The following is a 25,592-nucleotide window of genomic DNA, read 5'->3' on the forward strand; positions in this document are numbered from 1 at the left end:
CATGCACACAACTTGTAATTTATCTCCTGATACTTTTTGTATGTGTTCTTGAATTTTTTTCTCCAATATGAATGTAAAAGAAATTGCACATATGACATAAGCAGACTTTTCTCTTTGGTCTTTAAGCCTGTAATGTTCTTAGTTAGATTTGCATGCCTTGACTCGTTGGGAAGATTCATTGCTGGCAGAGAGATGAGGTCTGGACAGTTGGCAGGTCAGAATGTTTATTAATGTGATTGCTTTGTGCAGAAAAAGTTTGGCTCCATGGTAGAGAAGATCCCCTCTGAAATGTACGTGGAGACTAGGAAATTAATTATTAAGGAGGATGTTACAAAAACATACATCAATACTGTTCAATATGTGGTTGGAAGGTAATTGAAAAAAATTATGTAGACTGACTTAAAAGGAGAGGGAGTCTCATGAACACACGCTATAATTCCTGACAGCACCGTCTGGCTGCTGAACCTGTCACGCTCCAAAGTAGCACTGGAAAAAGGCCAAGCCCAGTCTGTAAGGCATGGTTTAAGCATGATGGAGACTGACAGGGTACTTTGGTTGGTTTTCACTTCTCTCCTATGTTACTTGTACTTCAGCTGTAGGAGGGCATATTTCACTGAAGCATTTCAATCCCTCTTTCTATTCAGAAAGTATTTAATATGCTCATAACTTTATACCCCATTAAACCCTGCACATGAGCATCTTCCAGAAAGGTGCATAAGAGAGCTGATCACTCTGTTCATTTTCATGCATTAATTACAGAGCTGCCTACAGCTGCTTAAATTTCACCACCACTCACAATCCCTTTAACCATATTATAGTTGTGCAGTGGGTTGTTTTTGTTGTTTGTTTTTTGGTTTTGGTTTTGGTATTTGTTTTTTACAAAACTATCTGATATTAAACACACATTTCTTGATTGAAATAAATATTGAAGAAGATTTATGTAATCCAGTCCAGGATAAAAATTCAATCCAATACTTTCTCTCCCAGGTAAATGTAGAACTGAATCTATATTAATCTCAAGTACAAATGGAAAGGTGATACTAATTTTGGTTACTTTGGTTGCATTGTTATTTGGCTGGGTTTGACCAATTCTTCCTTTGTTTGTTTGTTTCTTTCTTTCTTTTATTTATTTCTTTCTTTCTTTTTAACCTCAAAGCACTGATAAAGATTTACTAAATCTAATCTAAACTTGAATGGATTTCTGATAGCCACCCAGGGAATTCTGGCAGTCTTTTCCACCTCCAAGGAACTGAAAACTGAAGATTTTATCTTATGAGAAAATGAAGTCGTTCCAGAAGACTGAGACATACCTTTTCCCAAGAGCCTCATAGTTGCTTCAATGCACTTTAGTACATGCAATCTATACAGGCTGTTGCGTGTGAACTAGCAGAAGTCTGATCTTAACTTTCTCTCTGCTGGACACCTCTTTTTGTGGAGCAGGTAGAGAGACACAGGGAGGCTACTCTTGCTCTATCATACCAATTTAACATTAGTGGTATAGTAGTATAGAATATTAGTATTTCAAACTCTCTCAAACATAAAACATCTTTACAATCTTTCTAGAAAATCATCTTTCCCCAGTCTTGACTGCCATCTGCTATTTCAACTCGGGACTCAGGAAAGAAGCGGATTTTCTGCACAGTCATTCTGTTTTGCATTTCAGCTGGCTTGGGTTTACTATGATTACTTGAAAACATTCTAAATAGCCTATGAGAATCTAGTAAATACTTATAGGAAGCATCTTTCTACGTGTGCAAGACATTATGTGCAGAAAAAGAACAGCTAATAGCCAGCAATTTGACATACTGTTCTGATTTTGTTAGCTTTACCACTGTTCTCACAGGATGGTGGCTTTGAAAAAATGACCACAGAAAACGGTAGTAATACCTATTACCAGAAATAAAGTCTGGACGTGTATCTCTTGCTCACTTATCTTTGGCATATTTAGGATTCAGGGTTTCTTTAACTGATTGAACCTGGGCAAGGAACACTTATCCATGTGCATGCAGTACATTCACTCCCATATAATTATGTTCTGTTAATGCTATGAAATTGGTTTCTTTCATTTTTACATAGTCTCCAGACCTGCAGACATTCAAGCACATGAATAACAGACTCCTAACTTCAATCAGATTACAACTGGGAATAAGGTACTTAGGCATGTGCAGCATCTGGTTGCAGAATTAAGATCATTCATCTCTCGGGTCTTCTTAGGCAATTATAGTATGAGATATGTGCACATGGACTAGAGGATTCATGCAATGTGGGCTTCTTTACCTCAGATGAGCAAAAAAGTTTTTAGAAATCAAAGGGCAATCCAGATAGCTAATCCAGCAGCTCCTGTAGTAAGTACATCAGCTCCAAACAATCACCCTATTCACCCACTGTGGCATTTAGAAGTGGAAATACTGTGAGTATATGGAGTTCATTAACCAGTTCAAGCCAAAAGGAAGTGTGGGCCTATGTGTTTCATCAAAATTAAGGATATTATTTTGAATCACCCTAAAAAACCATGACATCTGATGTCTGAAAGAGGACAGCATCTTGCAAGACCGCTATTCACCTAGCTTTACCCAACTATCTTGAAAAAGACGTTCATGATTTCTTTGGTGTCTACAAGTTTCATTAACAAGTATGTAGACTCAAAACAGTGCATGATGTTAACAACCTTAGTGTACTATGTCGCATTTTAACCTAAATTCCTCACGAATTGTCTCATATATTTTTCTACGTCATAGGATGTGTGTATTTCCAGCAGTAAAAGTATTTTTCAGTATTTTGCTGAAATAGATTAACAATCTATTTTCTTAACAGATTAAAAGCTGTGCAATTTATATTAACATTTAAACATCATAAATATTGGATATTCACACTCCTTGGAACAGAATTTACTTTCCAAGCATTTTTCTTGATTTGATGGGCCTACTCATGGTGCAAGTGATTTCAAAGGAGGAAGGCCGTAAAGATTTAACACTTTTAATACATATGGCTTCAAAGGATAACTTCTGAAACTTTTCTTGGGAAAATATGTTATTGTTGATACTGACCTGCCTATGAGCAGCCCATCCTGCTGAACATGTTACTTATTCAGATGCAGATTTATTTCCAAATTCCTAATACTTAATGATTTTCTTTTTCTGTCCAAAATCAATGTCAATATCACATAATGGATTTAAAAAAAAACATTGTGAGCTGTATTAGAAGAGCTAATGAACTGAACTTAATATGCTAAAATAATGTAAAAAGAGGAAATAAGAGTTTTCTGAATGTTTCTGAAAGTTGTTTTTAGTATATAGTCATTAATGTGTTAAGACATGTACAAAAATGCATTAAAGGATCAGGAATATCTTCCTGCAGGTACTTAGAACGTAATAAATAATGAATGTGATGATTAACTACATGGGTAGAAGTACAGAGCATTACCAAGAAAAAAAAAAACTGCATAAAATCTGGCCTTTGAATGGGGGTGCACCATTGTTTTTAATATACAAAACCACTTGAACATACTCAGTTGTGTGTGAAGAGAAAACAAAAGAAGTAAGCGTGCTTGAATTAACATTGTATTTTCAAATGAAACAGATTTAAATACCGCCAAGAGCAGTGAGGGCATGTGGAGTCGGGTGGAAGGGCAGCAGAGCCAGGTGAGCAGAGCACCGTGACGCCATTCAGTGCTGCTTGAGTAGCCACAGAGGTTTGTGCAGGTCTAGAGAGCTGAAGTAAGACCACCACCAGGGCTTCTCCCTGCCCGGCGGTGACCCACTTCGAGCCTCGGGCTGCCCGTGTTGGGCGTGAGGGTCAAAAAGTTCCAGTGGGTCGTATGGGTCATACATGTCTTCCATTGACCGGCGGAGGAGCTTGTTGGGCCAAGCCTCTACAGGTCGCAACACAAAGTCAACTCGCCCAGCCCGTTTCATCTTGGCAGGAAGAGTGACCCTCTTCATCACCCGGCTGTATCCCGCTGCTTGGGCACTGATTATGTATGTCCCCGGAGGCAGGAGTCGCCAGTAGTCTCCATCAGCAGCTTGGGAAAGGTAAAGGCACAACAAAACTGAGCTTAGTTTTTAGTTTTGCATCCTTTATAGTTACATACTCACATACACGTGCAAGCACAGATAGCACAAGCATTTAGGGGGCAGGTTTTGAAAGGATCTCAGATTTTGATTCCGATTTTGAAAAAAGTTCAGATGCAAACTCTTGAATGACAAATGGAGACTCCACCTGTGAAAACCTGGCCTTTGGGAGCTAATGGAGTAAAATTCACATACAAAATGTCAGTAACTGCTGTGCCTGTATTACAGGGAAGGGAAGCTTTCCTTCATGCTGCTTTCCCAGGGGTAGAAGGAATAACTCCAAAGAAATCAAATGAACTTAAAACTATGTGAAACTTAAGAAATTGAAAGCAGAATCCAGGCTGCAATATATATCTATATGTATATATAGCATGTCTAAGGAGCTAAGAAATCCCTGCTTTTATTATATTACATTCAATTACTGTGCAGACATTATAGCACGTAAGATTATGGAGTCAGAGCTGCAGCTGGTATAAATTGCCATTAGTGTAAAATGGGTGTAAATTTCCTCCAGCTGAAGGTTAGATCCTGCAGGAAAAAGTAGGGAGTTTTAAAACAGAATATTTATTCTTCATTTTATATTTCCTTTATTTTGAATGGTAAGTTTCTCAACTCAGTTAATACTGCATTAACGCTATTTTCTCATGGAAGTCCTCAGTCTTTTTTAACACTGAAATTAAAAGACATTTTAATCATATGACATTCTTAACCCCACCTAACTCAAGAACAAATACTCCTTTTTCCTTCAATATAAACACATTTTTTATTTAATTCTTAATTCTTTAAAGGTCCACTGCCAATGGAAAGTCATTGTCTGGGAAGAAGTTTGGAAAAAACCTTAATTCATGCCAGAGTCTCCCACCAGCCTCAAGAATCTGCATCATCTCCAGTATTGTATCCCCTCTAATGTTAGTTTTTTGAAAGCTGGAAAGCATCCACTACATTATAAACCATTCTGGCTTTCCAAATTGATTCAACAACTATCATTAGAGCAAAATGTTACCATTCATGTCTTCTATTTTGAACTCCTATGGCCTACCCTGTTCTCACTGAAATCAATAATAAAATGAGAGCATTGATTTCAATGAGAGCCTAAAAGCTCAGAACTTTATGACTGTGAAAATTAACAGTTGCATATGCCTCAATACATGTTTACCAGCTGGTAACAGGTATAAAGTGAACATAATTCCATGTTCTAGGTTTTTGCATTTGATATAACTATTGTTCAAAAATCACATATATTTACGCTTTTCTACATGAACAAAAAATGTTGCCTGCCTGACTCGAGTCACTCAAGCTCCACCCGAAAGGTGAAAGATAGTATAAAATGGTTTAAGAGAAAGAGAATGTTAGGGAAGACACCATCGTGTACCACTCTGACGTTTGGGATCAGTCGACGGGCTGAGCCTCTCTTCCCCCACATCGGGACGCCTTTGGGTAAGAGTCGAACACCTGGTTATATCAAGTGCCTCCACGGAAAACTTAGAAATCTCTATGTATATATAGAGTCACTTTATTATCTTTAACGCGTTTGTGTCCGGCCGTGTTACTCATATTCTTGATATATGCGTTGTGTCCGGCCGTGTTGTATACATGTTTGTGTCCGGCCGTGTTATTCACACTCATATTCTTGGTATTTGCATGTGCTTTGCAGACAGTGAATTTATCACCGGTAATCCAAAGAATCTGTGTGTCTGTTGCTCTAATAAACTGCACTCTTCACTGCTCTGGCCGTGATAGTTCCTTCAACACGACCAGACTGGGGGGTGTAAAAATTAATGCTGTCGCCTTAGCGAAAGCCCTGAACTAGTAAGTGGCTATACACACAGTCCTTAGAAAATAAACCGTTGACCAAGTCTGAGACTAAGACTGGACCTAGCCACACCTAGACTCCTCTCTGAGAAGGAGTTTAGAAAGCAAGGGGGTCCTGTCTGAACCTCGTGACTCAACGGGAGGGTTCCTCCCCCCCCCCGCCACTCCTCAAGTTACTGTCAGTGTTGCGACAGTAACTCTTAACGCAACACTGCCCTTCAATCACTGCAGTTATTCCTGTTGTTAAAGTCAGTGTGGACCCCACTCTAATGTCTACAACTCATGCTCACAATATTTCAACTAACTTATTCTATCAGGGCTCCACGCCTCCACATGCTGAGTTACAGCCCCTGAGCAGGTATATTGCCATACTCCCCCAAACATGACACATAAGGGTGGATTTGTGAATGTCATTGAAGACACATTGGCTTTGATGGACAGCAGACAGTTCCAGGTGGAAGTTTTAACAGCAAGGACTGTGTCATCCCAGAGACACAACATCCCAGAGACTCAACAGCCAGTTTGACGTGCCTTCTCCTGTTATTCTAGAAACAAACCCATAGCTGAGCCTTCAATTCTCTGTTAAGGTGCCATTTTTATCAAATACGACAAGACTTTTGCAGTTTAAGCTCTCAGTGCTTTCACCCTGCCCCAGGAAAACACTCAAACTGAAAATGTTACCTGTGGTGACATCATGCTGGATGCCCCTGACTGAAATACGAGCATTTCTTATTGGGTTGCCAAACTTATCAGATACAATTCCTTTTATCCCCCGATGAACCTGGCAAAGCAAAGCAAAGTTAGATGGGAGTCATTTATTACAGTGCCACCTCCTCATCTTCTACAAGGAAAGCCCTTTAGAGAGGAAACAACTTTCAGGAGGTTCAACCCATTATAGAGGCTCTTGGGCACTAATGCCCCATTATGTCACATCCTCTGCTTTGGGAGCTCCAAGGGGGCTGAGGGGAAGGGATAACTGAACAAGAGCTTTCTTGGGCTAGATGTGTGGCTCTGCATTGAGCATCCCTTCTCTGCACAGACCACTGGCACCTCATGATCTGACCGCAGTATTTAAAAACTGTTTCTGAATGTCTGCCCTAGACCCAGAACCACAAAGAAATGACAAGTTAAGGCTTTAAAAAACAATCTGATGCTCTATACACAATGAGAAGGCATCACTGATCCTATGAGTGAAGTTAATTCTGCATGAAGCAATGGCCCTTTAATCAATTCAAAGTGCAGCACTAAAAGATGTGTGAAATAAATCAGAATCAAGCAGAATTATTAGCTTTCAGACAGTACCACTTATCAAACAATACACTGCTATCCTGGCAGTAGAATCAATTAATGCGGGTTGTATAAGGAAACCAGGTCTTTAGTATTAGTTGAAATATATAGTTTTCATTTTCTTTCACTGCATCTAAAAGGATCCCAAACTGCTTAGAGATAAAGAATCAAAACTGAACAACTGTTCTGTGACAGACAGTTACTAATTTAAAGTAGAGGAGAAGCGTAAGAATAAAATAAGATGGATACTTTTATATTAGTATTATTTAATGTACAATCTTTAACACCATGTTTGTTAATAATTCTCAAATACACTAATGCACATTAATAAATATATAATATTTATAAAATCATTAATTTGTTAATATTTTTATTTCATATCAATGAATAGGAATACATGAAGGAATTCTTTAGCTACTTGGGACTCATCATTGCTCTGCTGCCTACACTTCACTGTATGTCAGAATGTCATGATAGCAGTGTGTATAATATACTTTTTCCCTTCTCTACAAGCACAGAACCCAGCTGCTTGAGCTGATGAGAAACGTGCTTGGTGACAAACTAAAGAGTGGTGTGAATTCTGTCATGCAAGGAGGTGCACAAACAGCTCGCTATATTTGAAGTTCAATAAAACAAAACAAAACAAAACAGAAGAGGAAAAAATCCAAGTATTTAAACATTAAACCTCTTAAGGTTCTTTTTTTGCAACCTTCTGAAATGAAAACATTTTCTATTGGAAACCCTATATGACCTTTTTAAATGAAAAGTAATTCCATTTCAGTTTTTCCCCTGAACTGCTATGATCAACTTGAGCTGTTGTTTACTTCACTTCCACCCACCCTTCTTTCTCTTCTTCCCATTTCCCTCTTATCCTTTGTCACAAAAGAAGAATAGAAAAAAGAACAAAGCATCAAAACAATGGAAAAAATATATTTGCTTTTCTGTTGGAATATAGAGATGTTTAAAAATAAACATTAAAATATCCAACTTTACAGTAATTCTTAAGACAAAGCTGGAAGAAAAAAATCTAGTCTAGTCTGGTGACAGCAGGTTTTTATTTAAGGTGACGCTGTGTTGTCACCGGTCTTGTTAAACAGCCATTCTGTACTGAGTGGAGCTATTCACTGGAGGGTTTAGGAACAACTCAGTATAACAACTTGAAAACTGTCCCTTAAGAACTATTATGATGAAGCACTGCAATTTGCTTTTCAGCATGGACTTGAGGATCTATCATATGGATAGTGGGTAAATCTGGTCAGAAGAGTCATCTCAGACCTAAATTTAATTTACAGTGTAGACATACTCAAAGTAGTATGACCTCATCCAACTTCAATAATAATTTTGCAATTACAACATGATGGGATAAAAATGACAAAATTGAAATTTCTTTAACAATGTTGATTTGTTTTGCTTTAGTAAATATACTATTTTTGATTTTGCCTCAAGTCTGTGCCACATAAGTTTGGGAGAGTGTTTTGATACCACTTCTGATGGGGAGAAGAGATCGGCATTTATGAAAATGAATTCTACTTCTGCGTGTTAAGCCAAGTAGATTTGTATACACGCCAAACAGCCTGGTATATATCAGAATAAGAAAAGTTTGAATTGGTTATGGCAGACTTAATCCTTATCGGGAGTAATTCAGTCATCCTTATCTACAAAGTTGTTTTGCTTACTGTCCTGCATTTACTCAAAAAGCTTTTCCGGCATAGACTTCTACAGTATCTCACACTATAAAAATCTTTACATCTTGAAGACTTCAACTGCAATATATATGGATTTAACCCAGCTCCATTTGGATTCACTAAAACTCATTTTCATCAGACAGCTGTAAAATGAAATGAGTTTGGTGGTCTGTACTGTAGACTTTATTGAATGATAATACTTACCACAATAGCAAAAGGTTGCTTAGAAAGGCCATAAAAACACTCCTAACAATTTTAAATTACTGCGTACTCTATCAAAATAAGGCATGCCAGAAAGCTAATCTACTAATGGCTGAGAGAAAGATGAGCAACTTCTGTTTCTGTGTTCACTTACTTATTGTCAGTGAGGTACTTGTTTTTGCTGAGCTTAAACTTATTATTAAAAATGACTTTTAAATGGCATGTTTCAATGCTCACAGACATACAGTTGTGCTTTTAGAAGATCAGGCTTCAGATCTTTTTTAACTACTTTCATCAAGAAATCAAGCTGAAAAGTGTGGAAACAGCATTTCTAACAAGATACCTAGAATGTCTCCATTTCAGCTGAATCTAAATCTCCTGCTGCTGTGCAGTAGGGTTTGGGCCACAAACATAGAATATGGAAAGGAAAAAGTTCCAAGAAGCTCTCTGGAAAGTAGATCTTGTTGGTTTATTTTTCAAGAGAAAGGTTGATTCATATTTTTCTGAATATGTGGGTTTTCTCTAGCATTAAATTTTGGACAGTTGATTTATAATGTTGCACAAAGTATTTACAGACAATTCCCTTTTTCACTGTTTTCAAGACCTTTACAGTCCTCAGTCTCCATCATTCCTGCAAGACAGGCAAAATATTATCTGTGTGACCTGCTAGACAAACTGAGGCACTGCGGTCCTGAGTGGAGTGTGATGATTGAGTCAGTGCTATCTCGTTGATAACTAACTGGGGAAACAGTAAAGAAGCGAATATTGACAAAGAATGAAGAAGAAATCTGTAAGTACAAAGGTCTGTAAAAGCAGAGCTGTACCATTTCCATGTAATTCAGAAGGGCATCTCTGTTTTCATGCCAGATTGTAAACAGTTCTTCCTCCAAAGGAAACTTTTCGCATCCTACTTCCACGGTAACTTCAAAGCAATTTGTGTGAAGGTAATTAAAATCTGCCATACCTACAGGTTTATAAAGAAAAAGGAGAGATCATGAACAAGCCATTTAACCCTTAACTGGAGCTTTGCTGTTGCAGTCAGCTGAATGTAATCCTTGTGGGTGTGGATATACATATTGTAAAGAGTGTGCATGGCCAATACATAAAAAGTATTCAGCAAATTCAGTATTCCACAACTTGTTTCAACTACAAATCAACTAATGACAATGACACTTCTTTCAGGCAAAAAAAGCATCATTTAAAATTATTATTCACCTGACCAAGAAGTAGCGATAGAGAGATAAGGATTGGTTAATCATGGTAATTGGATAATCGGCTGTATCAGAGATGATTGCCAAGGGTCACCAGCAAAGATATAACCTTTTGCCATTAGTATGTTCAAAACTGTTTCTGTACAAAAGACATTGGATATAATTTTCAGAAGAATGTAAGCCGAAGATATTTAAACCTAATTCTCACTCATGCCCCAAAGCTCTCTAAATGCCTAGTTTCAACATCATTATTTGGGGATCCAGCTGAGTCCTATTTGAAAACACAAGTGAAGCACTGCTGAAAATTTTATGAACACTGATATTTCATCCATGCCAGTATTTCAGGAATCCTGAAGAAAACTAAATACTATTATTGAGGAAATCAAATTAGCAACCTAAGCACAAATGAATGGGATGTTTGTCTCTGTTGTATTTTTTCCTGAAAAAGAGTTTATTTAAACTGCACTTGCAGAGTCTGCAGGATGGATTCAAATTCATGCTGCTAAGGAATGAGAGCATAGCATTAAGCATTTATTTCTACATTTCAGATTTTAAAACTAGAATGGTATTATATGCAATAAAAAATTTGACCCTTGCATAACTTGTTAACTTTTCTCAAGTCATATCAGGGCTGAATACATCCCATGGTATCAGAATATAAATGTTACCAACATATGTTTTACTACTTAAATCCCTTATAAGTTACTTTTTGCAGGGGTCTGACCTAAAGCAAACTGAAATGAATAAAATTATTTTTTTCAAACCCTTGTGTCTCATAAAGGTCATATAGAGGTTTTACCTCACTTGATATGATGGTAAAGTGGTTTTACCTCCAGTGAAGCTGTACCACTCAGCACCATTTATAATACCTCCGCGTTTTACAAAATTTCCACCACAACGAAGTTCGGATCGGTCCGAGATGACTGGATGTGCATCTGCGTAGGCTTTAGCCAGTATTTTAAACATCTGTAACAAGAGGGTTTGAAATACATTTGCTTTTACAGACTGTAAACACTGTCATTGCTGCTAGTAACTATTGCTGTTGTGAGCCCAGACAATGAGCCATCTTGCATCCTCAAGGCCAATGGAGGGTGTGAACCTCCGTGCAAGGATATTCTGCCAGGAAGTTTTCACTTGTCTTCTTCTCCAAGGTCCTTCTCTGCAATCCGATGTATTTAGCCAGAGATAACACTAAATACCAGTGTATTTTGTGATGCTTGGCTTCAAGCTATCATCTGGGGCAGGAGTAGAGGACTTGTTTGGTTGTGTTTCAAGTCCCAGGTTTTAAAGCTGAAATTATCTCTCCCCATTATGTTTTAGCTCTTGCTATTTTTACCCTTTCAAAAATACCTACACCAGCCTCAGCCCAACCAGGTCTTTGCATTGGCCGCTGCTGTTTAAAAGACAGTGTCAATTTGCTTTGCACTTATCCCTCACACAGGACAACCTGCCAGTTTGATCTCAATGACAGTTGCTTCTTTGTAGGGCAGAAACCATTCCTAAAAAGCAAAGGATAGGATGTGGTGATGGAGGATGTCACCACTGATTTCCTAAGAGTGTTGATACTGATGAAGAGCAGAAGAGTCACCACCCAGAAAGAAAAAGTGACAGGTACATGTAGTGAAGACAGAAGAAAGAGCAGTGATCTGCAGAAACCATTTCTTTGAATCAGGTTCCTACCGTTTTTCTCCAATGTTTACTCCAACTTTGTACAGAAATCCCCCCTCTCTTTTTTGTTTATTTGAACCTCACCTAAAAAAGCTCTAATTTCAGATTTCAACATTGAAATGACAGCAATTATCAGATGCTACTAGATCCTACTACTCAGCATCACAAGTTTCATTGCATATTGCTTAAGATAACGTGTGCAAGAAGTTGGGTGGCTAAAATCCTATTTTTAGAAGTGATCCTAAAACTATCCTTGATGTTGTCATCAAGGATAAAGACCAAAATGACCAAGCACACAACTTTGATCTAATATTTACGAATGTTTCTAATAACCACAAAGCTGAGCCAATTATGGGATCAGGTAGGTGACCAAGAAAAGGTGGAAAGAGAGTGTTATGTAAGTGTAAAGGTGATTTACCAAAATACTTCTGATGAACACACACTAAAAATCCTGACTTAATATAAACCACTTTTTCATCTCGAGTTTCTATGTGTCTAAGTATTGCTCAGCCCAGACAATAAAGCCTCCTTCAAAGTTCTGCTGGAAAGAAATGGATGTTAATTAAATATGTTAAGAAGAACTTTTACTGCCAATAGTTTGGGACCAGGCCCGATACCTTTAATTTCTACAGGAATTTGGGTCCCAGTTCTGAACCTTCTGTGGAACATATTTGCTAAAAGTTTAGAAGATGCCTATGCGACTTAGGAGTTCCTCACCTTTCCCAAAGACATCTGCAGATGTTTTATCTTCAGTGACCAAGTCTTTCTTCTCTTGTTTCACACCAAGAGGCATAAGGCTTTTGCCTGGCCACTAGTGCAAGTGAACGAAGATGGGTGGTAGCGAGAAGACAAAGTGAGAAATCCAAAATCAAGTGAACTTGAAAAAAGTTAAACTTTTTTTAAAAAAAGGTTAAAATGTGCTCAGATAGCAATACATTTATTATGACTTAGCAGCTAATATATGACTAGTCATGGACCTCAGAAAAACTTAGACATTTAGGTGTAATACAGTGGAACACAAAGGGAAAAAACACAGAGGAATCCTTGTGAATTTGGAAGCGTGATGCTTCATCTGGTAAAACGGGGCCAGTGCTGTTACCCTGGCCAGCACTTTTACCCACTGTCCGTCACAGGTCGGGTTTTTCAGGGGGAGGGCAGGGAGTGTTTCCATTCACCAAAGGGAGTGAACTTGACTTCATGTGCACCTTTCTGCTCCCATGAACACTGGCATCAATGCAGCTTCTTGCGTAACACAAAGCAACAAGAGCCTGCTAAAAACATCCATCCCCACAAAAGCCAAAAAATGGGAAAGTTCTGGATTAGGTGAGCTGAATGAGATGCAAGAATGTGACTGTAAGGACATGGTCCAGCTTTGAGACTGCTTGGTCTCAGCAGGTACCAGGCCATACTGTGATGCAGGCTAAAGAGGCTTGAAATCTGCAGTGTCTTGGAGCAGTTGCCAAGCGGATCCTCATGCTACCGCACATATACCATGAGGGACACAGGGAGGTGTCAGCACTCAGATGCATTTTCAAACAGGGCAACCTGGTTTGAATGTACCTTGCAGAATTTGACTTTTTAATTTCTGGCCATTATCTGCACTGCAGCATTTCACCCTGGGCTGCAACCAAGGGTGGAAATTTGCCTTGTTTCCCCTTGCATGGCAAATTCGACAGGTCAGCAGTCAGAACAAGGGTTATGGCTAATGTATGGCAGCTAATACAAGCTACTATATTTCAGGATGCAGGTTCCCTGGCAGCAGCAGCTGCAGATGACATTACTTAAATGCAGGTCACTTCACAGGTACAAGTTTTATAAGTTTCTGGGCAAAATTTAAAGTGATATTGGTAGCGTTGTTAAGGTTCCTATGCTGACTCATCTGAAAAATTGGTTTTAATTGAGGACATCCCCAGCCCTCCCCTGTATGTTTCAACCTTCCAAGTTTGTAGCTATCTTCCCAGGCTTTGCAGCCATTGCCTATGCAGCAGCCACCTGTGTCTTACACTGTTGCAAACCAGGGATGCCATTAGGTCTTACCCAGCTGTGCACTGCATTGTGTTGGAGCACTTTGTACGTGTGACTGCATCGTTTCACTAAAAACTCACGTGCTGTCCCTGACTGGAGATGATGTGGAGGGACTGCTGTCCTTCTATCCCACAGGTGAACTGCTTGATAAGGCACACATGGCCATATTCCTCCACCATCTACACATAAATCAGGATACTCCTAGCCCAAGTGATGGGATATAAGTGCACAGGTTTGTGATTTCCCCTAGTCCTCACCAAGAGCTTCTGTAGCTTTCATTACCACCCACCAGACATTTCTTACATGGGCTTTTTACTGTGCAGTGCCTGGTCTATTTTAGTGCTAAATCATCATCACACACGCATAGTCAGTAGGTACTGTACAGCTCAGAAAAAATGGATTGATATAGAAAATGTTTAATAGTCATAAATATTTAAATATTTAAGAAGTGCTGGTGAGAACTGTCATTTTAGAAGAAGTCAGCCCAGACATATGCTCAAAGATAAGGGATGCTTTAAGTCAAAGATAAACTTCTGACTATTTTCAGCTGCTGTTCATTATATAATGAACCACTTTTTCTTAAGAGACCAGGGACATTTTTAACATACGCTAGAAGGCTGAAAAGCTAGCTGTGCTCCTAGTGGGCATGTTGGCAATGAATACTAGATTGAGGAAACCAAAGGGAAATAGGAAAGATGGCAAAAAATTTCACAGAAGATTTACAGTGAGTCCCAAATGGGGAACTTTCCAGGGACAGAGAGGGAAAAAACATTCCCGCTCATCTGACCTGGAATAAATGTTACAAGGCTGCCACCATATGGCAGCCAGCCTTTTTTTCCTACAGATTTCAACAGAAAATAACAGTGCTGGTCAGGCTTGTTCCTTTTCTTCTGGAAATCAGTGGTAAAAATGTCATAGCCTTCAACCTTTAAATAGTAAAAGCCTGGGTTTTCCTAATCTGTGCCTTGTCAAATCATGTTTGGCCTCACAAAACATGGGTAAATCTTTACAGACCAAGCTGATAGTGTGTAAATGATCCTATATTTTAATGCACATCAAATAAGTGTATAAATCATATTATATATGTATATATACATGCATTATATATAAAAACATGTAATTTATTACGTATTTAATACATACTTGCGTACATATACACGCATGTATACAATCTAAATAAATCAAAGTTTATTACTTGTTAAAATAAAAAGTTTCCATAGTTCCACACATGGAAACCATACTGATATGCTCACCCTGCAAAAATCAACATTACCTTCTCATCAGGTGTAGGGGAGAACATTTTTTCTTCCATAGGATGCCTTGAATAGTCGTAAGGATAGGTCACAACCAGCTCACCCCCATGGAGGCTGGCAGAGAGCACAAACGGGATAGATCTCAACCACTTCATGACTGCTTTTGTCTCAGGGGCCACCTGAAATCCAGGAGAAAAAAAAAAAAGTGAGTAGTCATGCAGCTCCAAAGGGATTTGGTCCTGGGCAGGATGAAGCCCAGCAGAGAAGGGCATGTGTCAGGCAGGAGAACCATGAGGTTCTTGGGCTCTTCCATCCCAAAGGTTAAGGGGGAAGAGTTTCAGTTTGCTCCAGGGAACAGATGAGACACGGTGTTCACTGTGGAAAAATTGAAAAAGAAAAGAAAGAGAAACTTTGACAGAAGAATAACTTTTTATTACAGTGACATTTTCAGCAGTTCAAAGTGATGATGGCAGCATTTTAGACTCGAAATATCGTGGTGTTGTACCACTACTTGCAAACCAAACTCCTTATCTAATTTCATTTCTGCATCAGCCAGGTTGACTTTGGATGGATAAACTGGAATACAGGGATCAGTTTGTAATTCTCAGCACTTGTTGGAAATAGATTGTCTCATTTGCTATCCTTTGGTCCAGGTTCATCTGCAAATACATGAAAACTAATGCATATAAAGCACAGCAATGACTGCAGTTTACCTGCAGTGAAATTCTGCAGATAAGTTACAAAATTTGTTTTTCTGATAGTCCATGGTCAGTAACAGCTGCCAAGGGAGTGGGCACCGGGCTCCCAAAGATGCTCAGGCACCTATCCCCCACCCCGACATGCAGGAGGCTCCTTCATCTCCTTTTTCTGGGGAGTAATTTCACGGACCTGCTCCAGTGTTAGTTAATTCTTAGGGGTAACAGTGTCATCTGGTGGCCAGTCCCTGCAAGCCCAGACACACGCCAGTACCCTTGGAGGAGGTGAGGCTCCTTTCCTTGAAGCTTATGAAGTTACCAGGAGAAAACTGGGTGAGGGCAGAGGCTGCTAATCCGAATCTGCTTTGCACAAGTGCAGCTGTGCAGATTTTAAAAAAAATGAACAAGCTCTGTTATGATGGACTTAGTCCAGCATCTACATAGGGCTGCTAACATTGCATATCACCCTTTGCTTTGATTCCATCAGCCGTTAGAAAATCATCCAGCCAGGATCCCAAAGTGCTAATAACTAGTAACAGTGAATCAAGTCAGCAATGTGCAGGAAAAAACACAAAACAAACAAACAAAAAACCTAAAGACCTATACATTAGGGCTGCAATAGTAGTAATTCCTGTTTTCTTCGGATTAGTCCCTATTCTGCTGTTGGTAAATCACAGCTTTGGGGATGCAGTGGGTAGCACAAACTTAGATGCGGAGCAGAGAAAAACAGTGTGAAGCAAAGGTGCGCCATGGATGTATTACAGCTCCCAGCAATGAGGTAGAAAGCCAAGGGCCTCAGGAAAAAGCCATGTCTAAATACAGTTTTACCTGGAATGATTTAAGAAGACATCACCCTGCCCAGTCCTGACCTAGGCAGGAGGCTACCTCCCTTCAGATGCCATAGTTATTAACGGAGTTCTCCTAGATTTCAGGTTTCCTTAAAAAGCCATTCTGTAGTCGTCGAGCTGAACTAGTGCCTCTAGCCACTGCAGCCGTGCTATTTGAAAAGGCTGTACCTTGTACTTAGGAAGAAATAGGAACCTGAGGGTTCCCAGTGTTGTAAGGTGAATCTTTACATCAGTAGTGTGTGGTTAGCATATGGACACAAGTCAGATTGTTCCACTTGTCCTCAGGAGAAACAGGCCAGGTCCAGTTTATCTGTCAACCTAGTGGTAGCCTATGAATCTCTGTGTTGCAACCCTTTCAACCTCATTATTATAAAGAGGCCGCTTAAATAGAAGATGAAATGTAACATGTAAAGTCTGACCAACTCAGGAACACACAGAATGCACTTTGCACACCAGAAACCTAACCAAGGTTTTTTGTATAATTGGGAAGATTAGACAGAGTTTCCAGGAAGGACATGACCTGAAAAACATTTTTTAAAAGGCAGATAAAGGGCACTCTGAAAGGAAAGGACAAATGCTCTGCACTTTTTGCAGTCTCACACACCCACTTACACAACATAGAGGTGAGAGAAGAAAAGAGCCCACCAGGCTTCATGACAAGGAACCTGGCAGTGTCCAAAGAACGCTACCTGCAGCAAAGTATTTGCTTTTCTGGTCTTTGTACAGTGCCCTGGGATGGTCTGATAATCACCTTTATCCCAGGGGAATCTGGGACTGAACCAGCCACTCTCAGCTGAACCCTGAAATCACTTTGTTCATCTTTTGAACCCATCTCTTCTGAAGAGCAGAAGACCTCAGGTGGCTTGTAAGGGGCTGCGAGCGGCACTGCCTGCCCCACGGGCCCCTGCCTGGGGGTTCACAGGGAGGCTGAGGAGCTGGCAACAAACCTGCATCCTCCAAGCCCCGCAGCACCAGCACTGCCCAGGAGGGTGCTGCCCCAAACTCTCAGCAGCTCCCTGCCCTGCCTGCAGCTGCCCCAGCTCCCGCTGCCCAGCCAGAGAGGGCACGGCTGACACCAGAATCAGCCCTGCTTTCAAACAGGAGTCTCAAGCCTCCATAAGAAGATTTTAAAGTTGCTTCTGCAATTCAGTGGGCAAGGGTGAAATGCACAGTTTTACGCAGAGAGCTCCTAAATTCAGTCCCTCCCCCTGATTAGCTAACTTGCTCACTAGGTACCTGCACAACCCACAAGACACCGCTGTGTCACAGGGCCAACGTCTTATTGAAGCAAATGTTGTGGAAAATCAGGAGTTTCAATGTCACTATTTTTATCCTAATAGCATTTCAGTGACATCATGTACAGTGATTAAGGCTTTGAAATGTGCACATCCTGGTTCAGCTCCACCACATGATATCAGATGCTATCTGTATCACTCTGGCCTTTGACTATTCATAGACTTTTCCTTTCATGTGGGTTTTGTGGGTTTTGATTTTTTTTTTTCACCAGGGCTCTTGCTTTTTAGTCAGAGGAGATTCATTTTTAAAGTATCTATCTCACAAGAACAATTTGGGGCACAGTTAGAAAACAGCTAAATTATTTCTGCATAAGTCCAGGGAATGGCCACTACCGTTTTTAAACCTGAATCTCATTTCTGTCAATTATACTGCAATTAGTCACTGTCTCAATGGCTTTCAAAAATTTCTTTTCTCCCTTTTAGAAGCAACCAGACTCATTTTCCTAATGACTATGCCAGCCTCCACTGGCACAGACTTCCAAATTCTGTTTGAATCAAGCCAATTTAACTGACTTCATTTCAGATGAAGCCTGAAGGCTCTCAGTCTGAGCCCTCAGACCACTTATTACAATAATTCATAATAGCGGGGAACAAAACGCACTCTACAGCAAGGGTTATGGGGAGGCAGGAGCTTTCCTGAGTTTATGGGTTTGGCTGGGAGCTTGATTTCCATTTTCTGATCTTTATACAATGCTCTGCAATACTCAGATAATTACTTTAATAAGGCAGGTAATAAACACTATTAAGTAAATGAAAGCTGAGAGGCTGGTGTTGAAACATCCAATCTAATGCTTTTGCATGCACAAAGCCAACTACTGTAAGAGCCACGGGTTCATCTGCCTGACAAAATTGAAGCTCATTATGGGAGAGGTGATTTGGCTTCCTGTGATACCACCGGCAGAGGAGAGGGACTCGAGGCTGTGAGACCGCTTACTGCCAGGTTTCTGAACCACGTGAAACTGCAGTCGTCAAGGAGATTTTGTGGTGCCATCTAGGTCACAGGCAAATTGGTTCCCTCATTTGTTCTGCAAAGCACATAGATTTAGAGATGCTTTGGGTGTTGTTTCGGTCAGGACCCACTTTGGGGTCAGGAGAACATCTAGAGGTTCCCTGAGGCTTGGAATCTTTGGACCATCACCTTATTTCAATTTCTTCTTCAAAAACAAGAAAAGGTTTTCAGGAGAAGGGATGTATTTATAACCCTGGGTCTTCACCCACTGAGGCAGAGCTCAGACAGGAGGTGGTTGTGTGCCAAGGCTTCCTGGTCCCTTGGCTGTGGTGACAGACACCCCGGGGTGACCAGCACACTGCAGCTGGGGCAGAGATGGCTGCAGCAGTAGGGGTAACTGTGGGAGAAATGTTAGGCTGTCTCCATCCAGCCCTCTATAAACTGGTATGATGTTACACAGTGTCTAAGAAAGCTAAATATATGGTTGTAAAAATAACTTCTGCAAGTGGCTGCCTACCACTGACCATCCCAAAGACCATCAGAAGAACCAGGGCAGAGAGAGGACTTGGAAGAGGGAGTGGGGAGGTTAGAGCCAGAAAATCCAGAGAGTTATGGGGACTCTGGGCTGCACAGTGTGAGACAAGCTCACAGCTTGCACTGAGCACTCTTACAAAGAAGGGTCAAAGCCATGTTTGTCCTTCCTCAGTGGTGTTTGGGCCTTCAACCCTGCACCTCTGGAGACAGAGAGAGAGTGAGCACATGGCTGGAGGGAGGTCTCCATCCTTTCCTTCATACCTCAAAGTCTTCTGCGCAGCCACTACGTCCAGTCCAAAAGGGCAAAAGCAGCTTTCCTGGATACCTCCATGGAAAACCAAAGGCATTTTCAATGACTTTTTTAGGTGTGCCAGGCATTCCTGTAGCCTGTCTGCACATAGCTCAGGGGACAATATAGCCCATGAAAATGCTCCCAGGAGACTGGCACCCTCACTACTGATTCTGCAAAGGGCCATGCAAAGAAAGGATTCTGTCTGGTGAGATGTTGCAGACACAATTTGACTCATCAGCCATATCTTTGTGGACAGGCTGGTGGCAGTGCTTGGTGGCTGAGCTATACAGCCTTGGCAAGAACTGAAGTAAGTGGCTGTGAGTTCATGTTCCTAAGACAGGGAACATCTCCCTGTAAGCATCGCCCCCAGGAAAGCACATACATTGATGTGGCTCAAGAAGCCTGGCAGGTAACAGACTTGCAATTGCATGGAATGACCAACCTTGACACGGCTGACAGCAAGACAACACTTTCTCTCAAATCAGGAACCCAGCGTGAAGCTGTGACCAAGAGACATGGGCTCTGCAAGGGGGTCTGAAATAGCACAGTGACTCCCAGTAAGCTAGAAACATATGTATATTTATCATGACTGTTGTTTCATTATATATTTTTGATTTAGCATGTTCTTATGAGTAAACATTACTTTATGTTACAAAAGCTGGCAGGTTCCTGACTAACTGAATAATCTTGTTTTGCCCTATGGGAACAGGACGACAGATACTGAACTAAAGTGAGCCATCTTCAGAGAATTTCTGTGAAACAAAGGCATCCCCAGCTGAAGTCCCAGCTTTAGAGGATGAGGAAGAGGGTTTCCTAAAAAGAGAACAGGGATGGCTCCAAGCCTCAGTCCTACGTAGGAAAGCAAACCCACTGGGAGACCAGGTAAGGCTCGGTAGTGCAGCCAGCTGAGAGCTCACACCTGCAGTGCTCAGGTCCCCTCTGCAAACAATGTGGTTTCACGCCAGGTATCTGCAAAGCTAGACCTAACCCTGCTCCCGAGATTCTTCATATTCGTTCATACACCGTTCATTTGTTGAAGAAAACTTTCAGTTTGATAGCTACATATGGTTCTTAGATGTACAGCCATGAAAACTATTATGCACAAAAGGGGTGAACTAAAATTACTCTCTCTAGAGATTTCTCCTAAAATCCCTTTCTTTTTCAGCTGTTTTCATTTGACCTCAGGCTCTGCTCCACATGCTCTCAGCCCTTCTTTCCCATCTGAGGGTCTGCACTCTACTTGCATTTACCAGCTCACTGTTATCTCTCATTATTCAGTCAAAAGTTGGAAACTGTTAAGCCTCTGACCTTATACTCATGTAGAAATATAGTGACATGAGCTGGGATCTGTACGACTACATGCATAAAATAAAATAAACTTATTGAGCTTAGTTATGTCGAAAATCAGTGGTCTGATACAATGTGCATTACTGAGCTTTTCACAGCCTTGCATCTTCATATGCACATTATCTGGAGAAAGGGAAAAGCTTTTATCCAGATTTCATTACTGTGAAATGGAGTACCAAAACACTGGGGCAGCGTCAGAGATGCTTTTGGGATTTAGACCTGGCCTCATATGAGATCACCTGCAGCAGAGTAGAAAACTGAAGTATGGTCTCTCAAATCTTCTGCTAATACACCAGCTGCTGAAACAACCCTGTTCCCCACCTGTCTGAGGCTTTGTGTTAGCAATAAAAACTGAATTAGAATAAAACGAGTTTAAAAGCAGAAGAAATTTGGCATCCTGTGTTTCTTCTTTTAAGGCAAACTAAGTTCCCATGCGAGTTGCTAGTGTTGGGGGCTGCCAGGCTGCCAGTGACACAGGTAGGACTGAGCTTTGCATTCCTGGACATCGCATAAAAAGGAAGCTTAGTGATGATGAGTGCGAGGCCCTGCAGTGCTGCCTCCATCCTGCTCCCCAGGACGGGAGGCATCAGCAACCTTCCCTTCCAGCACCACTGCAGCCTGACAGGCTGTTTCCATTGATCCAGCTGGTTACAGTCATTTATAACCATCCTTTTTGTGGAAAGCTGATGCCACACAACTTCACATGAAGCCTTTGTACGCTTTCCAAGGCAGAAACCACTATTGCATCAAACCTGTGTAGAGCTTAGTGCAACGAGAACCAAGTCCACAAAGTCTTTAACATGCTACCACAGTAGCATGTTTAAATCAGTAATGATGAACCATTACGCACTTGTGACCCCCTCCTAACAGTCATTATTCTTAATCTAAAATAGCAAAATCCAAATTATCCACAAAGTTTCCCAATGATTTGTGACACTTGCCTCTTTGGCCAGACCTACACCATGATTTTTCATGCCAATTCTGAGCCTGTCCAGGCTCAGACTTGGCTCCTACTATAAGTAGGACTTTTACAAGTCCTACTTGTAAAATCTGGTTAGCAGAGAATAACTTCAGATCAAGCAATCTCAGTTTCTTAATTCCTGACTTGCTCTGTAGTATATGTGATTTATAAAATCTGTAATTCATACCTTACCCCACCAATAGGATTGTGGAATGGGGATGTGGTCAAGGCGGGCTCCACGAATCCCAGCTCTTCTGTAAGCCTCAGACGTCAAATCAGGGAAATTTCTGTTCAGGTCCAAGTTCTGAGCTGTCTGTCGTCCAATGACCCATCCATTGTAACCAGCTCCCTAATTTGTAACATAGAAGCCAACTTCAGAATAACTTCCTGTCTCAAAATATCACTTTGTGGAAATTGTTTAAAATCACGGGGAAGTTTTAAAAGAAGTGAACGGAAAATGTCTATACTGTTAAAAAGCAACACTTATTAATCATCTTTTACCCCCATGAACACTAACGCACTAACTAGCATGCAGGAAGCATTTCACTCACCAGTGATGTGACTCATGAGAGGAACACAGCAGCTTCTTACTCAGCACAGAGCAGCATGCAGAGTGGGTTAGAGGAGGAGAAAAAGAAAATACAGCTGACGCTCCAAGACAAGACCAGGCAGAATGCAATAACCCCAGACTCATACAACAGACAGAGCTCACCACATGAGCAATGCAGGAAAAGAAAGGTCCTATTTTCATGCTAATGGTGCTGGTGATAAAAGTGAGATGAAAAGAAGAATGTCAGGTAACATATAATAGAAGTTTTGCTTTTACTGGTCTCCTTCAGACAGCAGCTGATCTCTGAAAACTGCCATCCATTATGAAAGCATGATAGTACAGAAAATATTCACATTATATTATACCTGCTTTTCTACAAGAGGAAGAATATCTATTCCACAGTATTAAACTAAATTTCCTTATAAAATAATTTAACAGTCATGAAAGTGAGTCAGTGGGCATTTTGTTCTGGAACTGATAGCAGAGAGTACTAAATGTGTGAAAAAGTAACACAGTCATTCCCACGTCATCACATGCAGAGAGCAAAAATGACAAACGTGGCTCTGATTTTCTCTTAGCTCTGTTCACATTGCCTTTGGAAAGCAACCTACCAGCAAACCAGGCTGGGATTCTGGCTGCTGATTATTAACAGTCCTCCCCCTGTGTGACACTCCCCTCCCAGTTTGTCCTTTCCCATGGGGAATTTTAGAAACATGAAGCACTGAACATTTCCTTATAAAAAGTCTTTTACCTCTTCTGCAGCCAGTTCATACCCATCAGGGTTGAGTGAAGGTAGGAGATGAATTCTGGTGTTATTAATCAAGGTCTGGATGCGAGGATTCCCGAGAAGATACTCCGAACACAGATACTGTGCGAGGTATATTAGCAGTTCTTTCCCCACAACTTCATTTCCATGCATATTGCCAATGTACTTAAATTCTGGCTTGACTGTGAAATATGAAGTAAAGAGATGCTTTAATTTGATTATACCTGGATGGCTTCCAAAAGCAGGATAACCCAAATAGCTTACTGATGAGTCAGAAAGTTTTATTTACACTAATTTAATGCATACATTCCTGTACATAGCACACCAGTTCCAGGTGAATTTCTCTCCATTACAAGTCAGTTCAGTGACAATTTAAACAGTGTGAAACAAAGTAAGTCCATACTTTCAGAATCCCAAACCATAAGAGGCAATCGTTGCTCTAAGCTTTTGCTGGACTCATCATTAATTGTGAACAAAGAATGCCGCACAAAAAAAATGTCAAGCCATGGCTGGGAAGGAACAAAATACACCCCTGGCACTCTCACTTACCTTGGGCGGCTTCAATGCCTTATATTGTCACAGATGACCCTAGAAATGACCTGCAGATGTGTAATATATTACCCCTGTGTTTGGAACATAAATTAGGTCGTGCATAAAAAGTGGCTTTTAGGCTAAATAGCCTTGGAATAAGACTATTAGAAACATATAACTTCGCAATTCCCTGCAGTTCTTCTCTCTATTTCCATCCTTCCTTAGAGGCTAATGGAAAGTAGAAAACAGATGCACTTTGGAGCCACCCTTTCCTGTCTAGCCCTTCATCTTCATCATTCATCTTGGCCAGCCTCGAGCACTAAACACTGGAGGAGGGTCGGCACAGAGCTATTACGCCACCTTGCTCAGGCTGGCAAAATCTCCAGCTCTAGAGCTATTTCCACCCTCTTTTATGCTGTCCTGAGAAGCATGAAGCAACAGATTTAGAAGGAAATGCTAGGTAATGTGTTAAACTACCATCTTTTATCAGGCCGTATCACAGTTTTAATTTAAAAGCCTGATTCATAGGCTTGGTGTTTTCCTGGCAAATGGAGTATCAACGTAAAAAGACACCTGCAACTGCTTTTCTTTACACAAGAGAGGAAGGATGATAGGCCAGGAAATAGTAATGTAGGTCTTTGCTCTGTTAAAGACATCTGCTGGGATCTTGATCAAGTTTAAAGGCGCCTCAAAATACTCTACGCCATGCAAGGCAGCGTGGCTGAGAGTAAACAAAGCTAACAGCAGCCTTTGCTGTCTTCTCTGCCTCCCCTGCAGCATAGCACACAGAGGGCACAGTAGCTTGACCTGAGATGATAATGTCAGTAAAGTATTAAGTCAGATGTAGTTCAGTTCTACTACACTGCTGAGGCTGCTTTGATGCTGGAGCTAGTCTGATGAGAAGCAACCTTAGGCTCTTGGTATGCAGCAATGGCCACAGTAGTCCACCAGATTTAGTCAGGTACTACATCTGAGCTGGGAGCTCGCAACTGGAAAATAATGCCTAATACTCCCCAAGAAAACGATCTGCATTTTGAAGAATTTAGAACGTTTAAAAATCTGTCCCTCGCTGTCTCAGTGATGAATCTACAAAACAGACAACAGCACTGTTCCTCTTTGCAGAAAAGTTGTGAGGACACATATCCTAAAGGTGTTCAGACACTACGATAACATAAACTCCTGGTATCATTCACCTGTTACAATGACAGGTATTGCACTGACCTGAACCTCTGTTCAGGAGGATTGTTTTCTGTGCTGCATTGCCCTTTTTTGATGCCAATGTCCTTCTGTATCTGAGGCCTTCTGACAAGTTGCACATATTTTAGGATGTGAAGGACTATGTTTAGAGTAGGCACAGGCATTACTCGTAGGAAGCGTGTAGGGTTTGACAGTACAGTGCTAAATAAAAGGAGACTGAGGAAGTGGTAGATGATGGAGAGGGCAGGTCAGTAACAGAAAACTATCCAAACTTCTTTGTACGCTGGGCACAAATAAATAATAGCCATATCACTGCAACAAAGTACATGGTCATACATCTAGGAAGAAGGAATGTCAACCATGGTCATAAACTGAGGTCATAAAGTTAGGAAATTGCAACTGGACTGTAATTGCT

The 25,592-nt window shown here is 40.7% G+C and overlaps 1 protein-coding gene across 1 annotated transcript in view; it reads right to left on the reverse strand.

Moving 5' to 3' along the window:
• Nucleotides 1-3,363: 3,363 nt before the first annotated feature.
• Nucleotides 3,364-25,592, reverse strand: part of CPZ (carboxypeptidase Z) — a 37,529-nt gene continuing 15,300 nt past the window's right edge. Inside the window, exons 5-11 of the mRNA XM_072861587.1 lie at nt 23,435-23,631; nt 22,321-22,482; nt 15,233-15,391; nt 11,097-11,232; nt 9,880-10,019; nt 6,564-6,663; nt 3,364-4,021 (exon numbers count right to left, since the gene is read on the reverse strand). Coding sequence (XP_072717688.1) covers nt 3,666-4,021; nt 6,564-6,663; nt 9,880-10,019; nt 11,097-11,232; nt 15,233-15,391; nt 22,321-22,482; nt 23,435-23,631 — 1,250 coding nt within the window. The 3' untranslated portion in view covers nt 3,364-3,665. The remainder of the gene's footprint in view (nt 4,022-6,563; nt 6,664-9,879; nt 10,020-11,096; nt 11,233-15,232; nt 15,392-22,320; nt 22,483-23,434; nt 23,632-25,592) is intronic.

Source organism: Ciconia boyciana, chromosome 5, assembly GCF_034638445.1.
Source record: "Ciconia boyciana chromosome 5, ASM3463844v1, whole genome shotgun sequence".
Lineage (NCBI taxonomy): Eukaryota > Metazoa > Chordata > Aves > Ciconiiformes > Ciconiidae > Ciconia > Ciconia boyciana.